Source organism: Schistocerca serialis, chromosome 11 (assembly GCF_023864345.2).
Source record: "Schistocerca serialis cubense isolate TAMUIC-IGC-003099 chromosome 11, iqSchSeri2.2, whole genome shotgun sequence".
In the NCBI taxonomy this organism is placed as follows: Eukaryota; Metazoa; Arthropoda; class Insecta; order Orthoptera; family Acrididae; genus Schistocerca; species Schistocerca serialis.
Window position 1 is genome coordinate 86,687,884 of NC_064648.1, and position 13,163 is coordinate 86,701,046.

General features: G+C 40.8%; 2 protein-coding genes across 6 annotated transcripts in view; both read right to left on the reverse strand.

Annotated features, from left to right (window-relative positions):
• Positions 1-13,163, reverse strand: part of LOC126426959 (zinc finger protein 726-like) — an 809,906-nt gene that overhangs the window by 637,049 nt on the left and 159,694 nt on the right. The window lies entirely within an intron of this gene.
• Positions 1-13,163, reverse strand: part of LOC126426958 (uncharacterized) — a 474,113-nt gene that overhangs the window by 301,730 nt on the left and 159,220 nt on the right. Inside the window, exon 8 of one of the 2 annotated variants that reach the window (XM_050089072.1) lies at positions 9,188-10,220. The exons of the other annotated variant lie outside the window; for it this stretch is intronic. Within the exon in view, the coding sequence (XP_049945029.1) occupies positions 10,058-10,220 (163 nt within the window). The 3' untranslated portion in view covers positions 9,188-10,057. Of the gene's footprint in view, positions 1-9,187; positions 10,221-13,163 lie in introns of those variants that run through there. 2 annotated transcript variants of the gene reach the window in all.

Here is a 13,163-nt window from a genome sequence, read left to right on the forward strand (position 1 = left end):
CTACAGACATGGGTAGATAAATAAAATAAAAACAATAATCAGTTTTCAAATACGGAGTGCAAAATTACGAACGATGACCTTAACCACTGAGCCACTATCTATTCTGAAGATATCCCGTGTTAAAAGGTACATGAAGTACGTCAAAAAACATGACTTTTTTTCCGAAACAATCAACTATCTACTGATAAGCCGAGACAAGTGTTCGCTTATTTTGACTCCTCTTTTGCTGAGCAAAGGTCATGGGAAGTCAGGTGATGGCACTTGCTGTTTCTCCTTACCAGTGGAAGTCCAGTTGTGGTGGTGGCATGTTAATTCCAGTTTTTGTCGCCAATAAACAGCACTTGGCACGGGTGCATGAACCAGGTAGCTGCTGCTCTCTTTCCACATAACAACAATGGTTTCACTGTTCCCTGCATCCTCAGATCGTGCTTTACATACCCTCTACTGCCAGTTCTGCCAATTGCCTTTGTGACATAGGCGGTGATGATGATGTTTGGTTTGTCGGTTGCTTAACTGCGCAGTCATCAGCACCACTAGAAAGCCCCATTTTTTACACAGTCCAATTTAGCCATTGCCATGAATGATGATGATGAAGTAATGAGTACAAAACAAACACAGAGTCCCTGGACACAGAAAACCCCCACACGGCCAGGAATAGAACCCAGGATCCTGTGATCCAGAGGCAGCAACACTAGCGACTGGACCATGAGCTGTGGACTAACATAGGTGGGGGTCACAATGTGATGATACCATGCATAACCACAAGAAGCATAGATACTCCTTATAGCAAGATTAGACACACCTTTGCATAAAAGTAGAGAAGAGATGAAACACAGGCTGGCAATGGCAAGAAAACACATCTGAAATACTGGAATGGAATTTGTTAACATCTAACTTAAATTTAGCTCTAAGGATATCTTTTCTGAATCTGTCTGTCTGCAGTGCAGCCTTGTATAAAAGTGAAATGTGAGTGATAGGCAATTCACATAGAACAGAATGGAACAGAAGCTTTTGGAATGTGATGCTACAAGATAATGCTGATGATTGGATGTCAGGATTGAACAAAAATTATGAGGCAACCGTGAAATTGGGAAAAATAGAAATTTATGGCACAACACCTCTGGTTGAAAGAACACATTTGATGCATCCTCATCCTCAAGGAATTGTCAATTTGGTAGTGGAACAAAGTGTGGAGCATAAATATTGCTGAAGGAGTCCAAGGCTTGAATACAATAAGCAGGTTCAAATGGATGAAGGTTGTGATAGGCGTGCAGTGATGATGACACACATGATAGACTAACATGGAGAGGTGTATCAAACCAGCCTTCAAACTAAGGACATGACAACCACAACAACAATAAGTCATTATTATCGAACAGATATTGTCAGAAACATTAAACATTAAGCTAATATTCATTAATATCGTAACTTTTAGTTTTATCTCTCTTCCACTGGGGGGTGTTTTCAAATGGAGAATTGAGGACAACATTGTTCCCACAAGTCGAAGACGAAAAACAGTCCACTCAGAGCTCAGAATGCCTGAGCAAATCTAGCTAAATTGAGCTGAGACTGGTTCAAATGGCTCTGAGCACTATGGGACTCAACTGCTGTGGTCATCAGTCCCCTAGAACTTAGAACTAATTAAACCTAACTAACCTAAGGACATCACACACATCCATGCCCGAGACAGGATTCGAACCTGCGACCGTAGCAGCAGCGCGGCTCCGGACTGGAGCGCCTAGAACCGCACGACCACCGCGGCCGGCCCTGAGACTGGTATCCCTGATATTGCTCAATAACAATAATGCTTGTTTAACAAGTATTTTGCCTGAATATTCATCCTCGTAATCCACTTGCAGCTCACTTCAATGATCCTTTTCCAGAGAGATCATATCAACCACACAAAATGGCGAGTGGAACTAGTACATTTGTTCTCTGAAAGGCATTATGTTCTTGCACAGAGCACCTTAGGAACCAACCGATGCCAGCAAAGAGTTTCTTGTAACAAAGAAGCTGTATCACTGGCACTAGATCTCTGGTCTCATGCCAACCATAAGAAATGGATCAGGAACTTTAACAATGCTGTAGTATTTATGGTGGTGACTTCTTGGATGTACACCTGCATGTTTAGAACTAAAAGTAGGTGCCCTAAAAATGTCAACTAATGACCAGTGTAGCTAGATGGGAAAGAGTAGACAAAGAATTTAAATGACTGAGGCAGAAACTCATCAGTATGTGAAACAGGTATGGCAAGTTAAACTATTAACAGCAGCCTAAAAGTTGCAGTTGGGAGGCTTTGAGCAATCACCTGATTCATTTGCATAAATGACTGAGAAAAAGAGAAGTCTCAATTCATTCCCACGTGTATACGTGCCCCTTAGTAACAGTGAGGAAATTTGATCAATCTCCAATACATCAAAATGCTGCAATTTCATAAGTGAAATATAAGATGCAAGACCCTAAAAATCTCATTCTAAAATCCGTCTGAAAATTAGTTGGACGAAATGTTTGGAAAACTTCCCACAACATATAGTGTAACATCTTTGAAAAAATTCCCTCAGCTGTTTTTATTTTAACCTAAATATCTACTGGTTTTGGTTGTGGACCATCTTCACAAGAGTGAATAAGTACAAAATGGAATAAAAGTACAAAATGGGACTAGTAATGTACATGAAAAGAAATAAAATATAAAATTCTTAATAGGTACATAAACATAATCTACTTATGAGTACTTACAATGTAAAACAGATCATGTGACTACATCATTTCCTTTTATACAAAACGTCATAATAGATATAAGAAAAGAACAGACCTGTTCCATAAAAATCTAATAGATGTGTGCTAAATATAACAAAAGTTGATAAATAAGAAACTAAAGAGGCGAGAGCTATACAGCATAACCTCTGTAATATAAGCCAAGAACCATATCAAAACACCTTCTACATATACAGTTCAGCCTACTTAATAGTCAGTATGTCCTCATTCGGCATGGGTAACAGTAGCGAACCATCATGGCAAGGAAGTAATGAGGCCTTGGTAGGTGGCTGGAGAGAACTGGCACCACACCTGCACACACAATTAATGAGAAAGGCAGGGCACTGAGCTCTGACGCCATGTCCTATCATATCCTAGATATGTTTGGTCACGCTCAGACCTGGCAAGATGGATGGTCAGCACATCAGTTGGAACATGAATCTGTGTTCTTTGAACCACTCCATCACACTCGGAGAATTGTGAAATGGTGCACTATCTTGTTGAAAAATGCCACTGCCATCAGGAAACGATCGGCATAAAGGGGTATACGTGGTCTGGAATGAGTGTATGATACTCCTAGGCTGTCACGGTGCCTTACACAAGATCCACTGGACCCATGTGTGCCCACATCAATGTTCCCCAGACCACAATGGAGTCGCAGCCAGCTTGCCTCCGTCACGCTGTATAAGTGTCAAGGACTGTTTCCCTAGATGATGACAGATCTGTAACCTCCCATAGGCCTGATGATGAAGATATCGGGATTCGTCAGACCATGTAATGCTCTGCCAATGCACCAACGTCCAGTGCCCATGGTTACATGCCCATTTCAGTCATAGTTGCTGATGTGATGTTACATTGGCACATGCATGAATTGTTGGCTGCAGATGCTCATTGTTAGGAGTGTTCGGTGCACTGTGTGTGAAGACTCACTCGTACTCACCCAGCATTAACGTCCGATGTTAGTTCTGCTACAGTTCCCTGCTATTCTGTTTTACCAGTCTGACATCTGTAATGAGAGGTAGCTGCTCAACCCCATGATGACTGGATGTGGTTTCATTTCGGTTTTGGCATGTGCTTAAGACATCCACCACAGCATTCCTTGAACACACAAAATGTCATGCTGTTTCCATAATGCTAATGCCAAACCTCCAGGTCATCACAATCAGCCTTCAGTCGAACTCTTAGAGATCATGCACCTTCCCCATTCTACACAACAGCACACTCATTGATAAAATATGCAAAGTACATCTACATGCACAGTGCATGAATTATCAGTGGGTGTGCTGTCTATGTGTAGAATGGAGAAAGAGATCATAATTGTCTACACTGTAGTATTGCGCACCGTAACATTAATAGCCCACTATGTGTACAAGGTGCATACACAGACAAGGAGAAAAATTCTCGGACTTTTCCCAGATTTCCCGGTTCAGAATACATTTTCTCCCATGTGAAAAAACACTTTTTCCTTGTTACATGGCAGTTTATTCTCCCTTGGAACTATAAAACTTATCAATCCTTTGAATAGTTATGGTTTTATACACGAGCGTAGAATTTCTCATCACTTAAGGAAAATGAAACTCAGGCTGCAGATGCTCATTGTTAGGAGTGTTCGGTGCACTGTGTGTGAAGACTCACTCGTACTCACCCAGCATTAACGTCCGATGTTAGTTCTGCTACAGTTCACTGCTATTCTGTTTTACCAGTCTGACATCTGTAATGAGAGGTAGCTGCTCAACCCCATGATGACTGGATGTGGTTTCATTTCGGTTTTGGCATGTGCTTAAGACATCCACCACAGCATTCCTTGAACACACAAAATGTCATGCTGTTTCCATAATGCTAATGCCAAATCTCCAGGTCATCACAATCAGCCTTCAGTCGAACTCTTAGAGATCATGCACCTTCCCCATTCTACACAACAGCACACTCATTGATAAAATATGCAAAGTACATCTACATGCACAGTGCATGAATTATCAGTGGGTGTGCTGTCTATGTGTAGAATGGAGAAAGAGATCATAATTGTCTACACTGTAGTATTGCGCACCGTAACATTAATAGCCCACTATGTGTACAAGGTGCATACACAGACAAGGAGAAAAATTCTCGGACTTTTCCCAGATTTCCCGGTTCAGAATACATTTTCTCCCATGTGAAAAAACACTTTTTCCTTGTTACATGGCAGTTTATTCTCCCTTGGAACTATAAAACTTATCAATCCTTTGAATAGTTATGGTTTTATACACGAGCGTAGAATTTCTCATCACTTAAGGAAAATGAAACTCAGGGAACGAAAAACACGTTTTGGAAAGATCTTTGATTTGCACCAACATGTATGCTGCATATTTTCATATTACGAAAGTATGAATCCAAATTCCACCAAACACCGCATGTTATCTTCCGAATCATTGAAATCACGATTGTGATGCGCTTTTGTAAACCAGCCACAGCTCATTTCACGCGATCTCGCCAGCTGATGAAAGCGGATATTCAAAGTATACGACACGTGATGTGGTCAGCCAATACTAACGTAACTGTTCAGTAGAGCGAACTCAAGTTAATGGTTTAAACTAAGATACATAGTGTTGCTACATGGTAAACAAAGATTTCACATTTAATATTGGTCTCTAAGGTTAATAAGCTGCAAGAGAAGCTAAGCTTTCGCATATAATGTTAATATGTTTTGCGCGAGTTACACTTTAAGATACATCACACATGTGCCCGTAAAATTATTAGTAATGGTGCAAGTGCCTGATCTTCTGGGCTTGAAATTCTTCTAAATGGTTCGTCATCGAAGAGTAGATTTTTAAATGAGAGTCAAATGCTCTGTGATTTAAGAAATTCATTTTACTTTCTCGCACATAGTTCAACTTCCGCAAAAGGAAATTTGATTTGAAAGCAATTCTTTTCAAACCACCATTCGCAATATTTTCCCGTGAAGCAGTTTCGTTTCAGCAGTTGCCACAGAGCGCCAGATGACATGCGCCACAATGCTTACACAGATACGATGACGTAGGAAGCCTCTATGTTCGTACTTGTAAAACATTAAAAGACTAAAATATTAACAGAAACAAGACATCAAAGGATACTTCAAGAGCATTGGAATTTCGTGAACCATACAAAATGTGCACATTTAAAATGCATACTTAAGGGGCACATTCGTATGTTCAGATTCCCAATGAAGTAGGCCTCAACCTGATATTAAGCTTTCCAGTGTGGTTTTCGGGATGTAAATTTTTTTGGAGTACCAGTACTGTAATAACTCATGTTTGGTTCTTTATTATGGCATAATGCCATACGTGATAGAAGATTACAGAGTGCACTCTAGCCTATTGTATGGAATTACACACTTTGTTCCAAAAACATTGACTGCCTCAGTGGAAAAGATTAATAAAAACCAGATTTTTTTTAGCAAACTGACAAAAATAACTTCACTGTTCTGTAAGGCGATTTATGCTTGCCTGTCAGAAACGTGGAAATAAAATCTGAAACTAATAACATATTTTAGCCTTCCGTAATTATGTGAATCTGTTTAATTTCCTTCACAGCTTCCTGCCACCAAAATCTGTTTTGTTTTTATTTGACATGAGAGCAGTAAATGATGAGGAAACAGCAAAATCACTAAATGTAAACACGGATCATGTGGAGACTACCCACATCCTCATTATAACTCAGACTGCTCTGTGCATCAGCCCCCGATCTACATTTCCGAACCGGGGCAATAGTAGATAGTGGCGCCCTCCCCCCAACCCCTCCCTTGAGCGATTAGGAAGACGTCAAAAAGTTAAAAACTCAAATTTTCAAAAATATGCTCATTTTGTGACGCACATCTTTCTGAAGAGTCTGATACATAAGCATATGTGTTCGAGGAATTGTAAGACATGTTATTTGGTCTTAGGTGTGCCAAAATGCAGTGCCATGCCTCTTCACACAGCGTTCTTCAATCACACATCTCTCTATTTCGCTCTGTGGAATTGAAGCGTGTATATTTTGGAATGGATGCTATCAAACTATATTCAGGACAGTGAAAATTAAAATGTCCTGTGGTGCCTCTCCTGCTCCCTGTCAGCATGTTTGACATTCTGTCCCCCCCCCCCCCCCCCCCATTTTTTCTTAAAAAAAACCACCTGGCAATTAATACCAGATGGGATCATTTATAACCGGGAGACCAAGAACCCTTCAGAAAATTTGCACTCTTTATTGCCTATTAGCTAATAACTTGCTGTTTTGTGTGACATAAAATTAAATATAGGATATATAAAATCAGTAAAGACAAGCAAGACAGTACACATTACTTCAACCCATAGCTCCTACCGTTTTTTTCTCTAATCTTGCTACAGCTTTACATGGCCTTTCCTTCCTGCCAAAGCATCTGTTACCTCATCAAAGTTCATTAAAAGTTTTGCTACATGAAAAAATCGAAATGTCGCTATCTAATACTGAAAAAGCTGTTAATACAAATAGTACACAAGACTGGTGTGGTTCCTCAATCTGATTACGTCTATTTTCCACTGTCTGCTAGATAAAACAAAATAAGCTTTCCTAATGTTGCAGCAATTGTAACACACACCAAATATACGAAATGGTCATTTTTATAACACGATAGAATATAATTCACAAAGTACCAATATAAATGCCTATTGGGCCTACATGCAAAAAGCTTTATACTAGGAAATAGTTTCACATTTCATTCATATGCTACAGTTTCTCAAGCACGAGATCAGAAAGTAGTCGTACGAAATTTTTATATAAATTTGGAATCGCCATATTCTTTCACAAATTATGTGATGTTCCCGTTTCTTCTCCTTCCTCATTCTAGCAGACAATCCTTTCATCACTAAGTATGTAACTATGCCTGCCATTGTCAAAATTTATTCGCCAGTTAACTTCACTGACCCTGCCACAATCACCGTTTTAGTCATCCTGCGATTATTTTCTGATTAGGCTACTCCATGCTACTCACAGAACAGTACTTAAGCGGCTGCTGACCGGGGACTTATTAGTGTAGCGAGCTGGTCAAAAACGTTCCGCGAAAAATTAATTTTCTTGGATACAGCGAGAAGATAATATGCAATCTTTCTTACCTGTTATTCCTGTTAGTCGTTTATTTTCACTCTGGTAGTTTGAATCTGTGGACTTTGCTAGTAACGATAATGATGATCATTCGCAAACCCAATCAACCACATAATCAGATAGTGATTGGCATTCATCCATTCAGCTTTACTCCCCTCAGCTTGTATAGCCCTGTCCCCTTTTGTCTGCAGGAAAGTCTATTTCTAGATGTGATGAGGATTCCCCTGACAGACACATCACATACACAATGCACAAATTCAAAAATAAACTTACGATTCAGTTAGCAATCAACAGGTATGCGTTTCAAAATCATATGAATAATCGATAGGTCCACATGTGCTGGATGCTAGGAGCTCTGTGAAACAATGTTTCTTTCCCCCTCAAGAATATGAATTTGCCACCCCCACCTCCCCGAAATCACTGTCTGGGTCAGATACCACGGTCTGCCCCCCCCCCCACCCCCCCCCCCCCACCCCCACACCCCCAAGCTACAACATCCGAGCCTTCTGCGCATGTGTGAATCTGCAGCTTGGGCATGCCACAAAAATTTTTCCCAGTAGCATGTACCTGCTTGCTATGATTGCTTACAAAGCCAAGCTTACATAGTCAGAAGCGGGAGAAGGTACTACTCATACGTGACTAAACTGTGCATGTGCATCAGCCCACTCATAACTGCTAAAATGAATCTAATGGAAACAGTTGTGACGTCGTACTCACTGGAGGCAATTTGATGTTATGAAGCATTGCATAGTCTTCCTAAAGCCTTTGAAACATTTTGCTGTTGGCAGACGCTTGTATGAGCACTGTGTTTTTTTGTTGTATATGGCGCATTTCCTCCACATCTTCAGTTTTATTTTCTCTCCTTTATGTTTTATTGCTGCAGTATTATTCTGCAGTAGTGGGGTACAGTAATATCCATTGTCAGAGTATCGGTTCTGACCAGACAAAATTAGAAAAAATTAACTGGAGACTAAAATAATAAAAATTTCCAGAATTCTAAAAAATTCCCGGGTTTTTCCCAGATCTTGTGGTGGTCCTGGATCGCATACACCCTGGTATATCAATCTAGGTAACAACTGACACTACTGCAATATGAATAGCTATCCGAAATCTCATGTTGTATACTAGCGCTGCTCACCTGAGATGACTATTACTTATGGTGTGATCCTATGTTATGTACTTTTTACTTATACCATTGATTTAATAGGGTTAACTACAAGAAAATGGGTTGATATTTTTCCTTCTTATTTGTTGGTAACCTATTTATGTGCTTATTGTTCAGGCTTGTATTTTGGTACAGACATTCGCTACAACACATCTTTATTTGTCATTAATATTATCATAATTTTATTTACTCTCTCTTTTTGACTGTGCTTGTGAGAAAACGTGCTGCAAATGATTTTGTTGAAGGATTTGAAGTATGTGCATACCAGTTTGAGGTGAATGTGAAAATTCAAGTTGTTCAAGTGTCCAGGGATGACCCTAATGTAAACAGGGCATTCCTAGGAGTGCTGAATGGCAAGCTCCAAGTTGAAGGTAATCCAGAGGATCCCATGCTTCTGGGCTTTGGGACATGTTGCTTACATACAGTGCATGGTACTTTTAAGACATATTGTACTAGGGTTGACTGGAGTCTTGTTCAGTTTCTAAGAGCTTCATGTAATGTATTTAAAAATTTTCCCTTCCAACACTGTTAGTTACAACAATATTACCAGCACTACTGTTTTCCCACATTAGTTTCGTGATGTTTGGTGGGTGGAAAATAAAGTGGTGTCAGTCTGGGATCAGCAAATATTTAACAGATGCCTAAACATGTGTGAAGGAGGTAGGACGGGTATATGAAGCTACAAACCAAAGCCTAAGGTTGCTATTGGAATTCCTAAGAGTCGCAGCTACCCCTCTGGATTACCCTCGACATTGAGCTTGCTTTTCAGCTCTTTTAGGAATACTTTGTTAACATTAGGGTCATCCATGAACACTTGAACAACTTGCCTTTCCATATTTATCTCACATTGAGATGCACCTGCTGCACTATTCCAAAAACATACAAATAGATTGAACTTAATGATTATGACAACACTGGCACAACAATCTCCTGTAGTTCTTTAGTGAAAATGGCTCCAGTCTGTACACAATGCATTAATTTAATTTTGACTTTTGAAGATGGCTTGTTGAGGCAGTTTTATGTTTGGAAACACGTCTAATAAGATATTAATAAGCTGCCAAAGTCTCAAGATGAGTGTTGTATGTAGCAGCCAACAGACACAAATAGACTTCTGCTTTCATCACGGCATTCCTCTGCATATAATCCAGTATTGAAGTATTGTTGGGCATCATCCAGGAGTTCCTGCAGCAAGTGCTTGATGCGACTGCTTTGCGGTACCACCTGGTTACTGGAACACACCACAACAGCATGACACACTCCCTGCCTGTGCAGCAGCAAACTACAAATACACGGAGGCTAATTAGAAATACCATTTTTCTTCATTAAAACTGATAATTTTATTTTCCAGTGCACTTGATGAATCATGGGCTCTCTCAGGGTTGTCTTTTCCAGTGTTGGAGTTGATGATCAGCTGAGTGCACTCAGAGGTGGTAGGCAGCACTGCTGAGGCTATGTCCAATGCAGTAGCATTGGAGCCAGGGCTATTTGTGGCAAATAGCTTTGATGTAACACTATAACCTTCCAAGTAGCCTTCAGCCCAGCAGGCTTCTTTTCCTTATAGGGCTGAACAAGGTCTACTTGCCTATACTGCTGATTGGGAAGTTGGTTTTAGAGAGCATGAACCAAACTGAGAATTTTTCAGATATTCCCCCTCTGCAACCTACCAAAATTCTGGATTCTCTGTACAATGAGAACTGAATCCATAATTTCAAATCCTTGAGTAAGCCACGAGGTAGCACAGGGGTCACACATGAACACCTTAGTGACATGCGGCCAAGAGTTCACACAGATAGTACACTACTAAAACAAAACTAGTGATCTGAGCTTTTCCTTTCTTATGTTCAACTTCCACCACACTCCCTGACCTGTATCTCTACTTGAGCAGGTTCAAAGTACAGCAATAAAATCTTCTTTATACGCTTACGACTGAAAGTTTATGTTCACTATAACCCACAGCAGCAGCAGCAGCAGCAGCAGCAGCAGCAGCAGAAAAGTTAGACAGAGAGCAGAGGAATGACACAAAGAGTCACCTTGCCCCATGACCAAGGCACCTACTCCCACAGTCTCCGCTAACCCTCCAGCTCCTTGCATTGCAATGTTCCCCTTGCAGGCTTTAACTCAATGTTAACCAAACCAACAGTAGCATAACAATGCCCAATGATTGCTTGTTAGTGTCCAAATTACACTATTTTGTGCTAACACTAAGGATCTACAATCAATCTTACTCATACACAATGCAATCAGATAGATGGCTGTTTGCATGTACACATCCAAAACAATGTACCAAACACAAATCCATCAACCCCTAGTATCCTTGGTTGAAGATAAATGGATTCAAATAGTCCACGAACTCCCCTAAAAAGCACATCTTTGTGATACCATCGTGTTAACACAGAAGGGATACATTTAAACAGATGTAAATGTAAACCACACCAAATACTCATCACACATCCTTGTTGGCCACATTGTCGTATATGTACAAAATCACGACACAACAACAAACCAGGGTAGGATGGTCAGGCTGCAGTGACAGGCATGCAAACCATTCTATCCCAACAACAAACCTGAAACTTCCTGGCAGATTAAAATTGTGTGCTAAACCAAGCCTCAAACACAGGACCTTTGCCTTTTGCTGGCAATTGCTCTACTGACTGAGTTACCCATGCTTGACTCATGACCCATCCACACAGCATTGATTCTGCCAGTACCTCATCTTCTACCTCTCAAACTTCATGGAAGGTCTCCTGCTGAACTTGCGAGAGCAGCACTCTTGGAAGAAAAGACTGAAAGGTAGGAGGTAAGGTACTGACACAATAGAAGCTGTGAGAACAGGTAATGAGTTATGCTTGGGTAACTCAGTTGGTAGAGCTTATCCACAAAAGGCATGGTTCCATGTTTGAGTCTCAGACATACATACAATTTTAACCTGCCAGGAAGTTTCATATTAGTGCACACTCCACTGCAGGGTGAAAATCCAATTCTAGATCAACAAACCTCCACACAGTGTGTCTGGAATCAGCCAGGCTGGGCTGGCTGGTTGACTAGTCACTGCATTGGACAGAGTGAAACGGTTGAGGGGTGCTAAACCCCAGTGGCGGGCAGTCTCATGGCGCCAAGTTGAAGGTGAACAGTGATTGATCAATTGACTGATTACCTGAGATGGGTTATGGGACCAAATGGCGAGGTCATGAGTTCTGCGAATCTGAAGTTAGTCAGGGTCTGCTAAAAGTGGAGGGATCCAGTCAGAGGAGTCAAACTACAAAATAATGAAAATTAAACACACACACAGAAAAAAACATGAAAGGTGAGACCGAATCTAAAAACTGGAAAAAAAGGGGGAGGTTATGGGGCCACAGACAAGGAAGACTGGAAAGGAAATCCCAACCACAACAACCTGCCCCTGCTCCAAGACTAAAGTAGAACCTTATATCTGGAAATAAAGACCACTTTCATGGAAGGGAACGAGGACCAGTTCAACCAGTTTAAGGAATCAGGAAGAGTATACTTAGCACATAGGGCCTAAAGAAGGGGGATTCCACCAATATGTGGGATACCATCAGTCTGGCTCAATAACAATGTTGTAGGAGTGGGATTTTATGTAGGCGAAAAAAGGGGGTGAGCCAGGTATGACTAATGTGTCAATGGAATAATACAGTGGACTCCTTCCAAGAGGGGCGAGGAAGAGCACCAAAACTGTAGTATACTCCTTGATTGTGCTGAGTTTATTACTGTGAGCAGTGGCGCTCCATATGGCATTTCATTTTTGGGAAAAGAGATATTTGATGTAGATCCGCATATCCGCAGCTGGAATCATGAAAGGAAATGGAGAATAAGCCAAATGGTGAGCCAGTTCATTCCCTGGGATTCCTACATGATGTGGGACCCAGAGAAAGACAACTGAACAGGTGGCATGCCCAAAGGCAGAGAGAAGGTTATATAGCAGAGACCAAAGGGTGATGAGAGGAGCATTAGTCGATAGCCTGCAAGTTGCTCACTGAATCTGAAAAAAAATCAAAACAAAAAGGAGGGCCTTGTGAATGGCTAGAAGTTCTGCTGTGAACACACTACGTGACCCCACAATAAATGGTGTTCAAAGCCAGTAGTAGATGTGAAAGTTTATTCCACATTATCGCCAGTCTTAAAATCATCAATGTAAAAGATGGTGGCACCC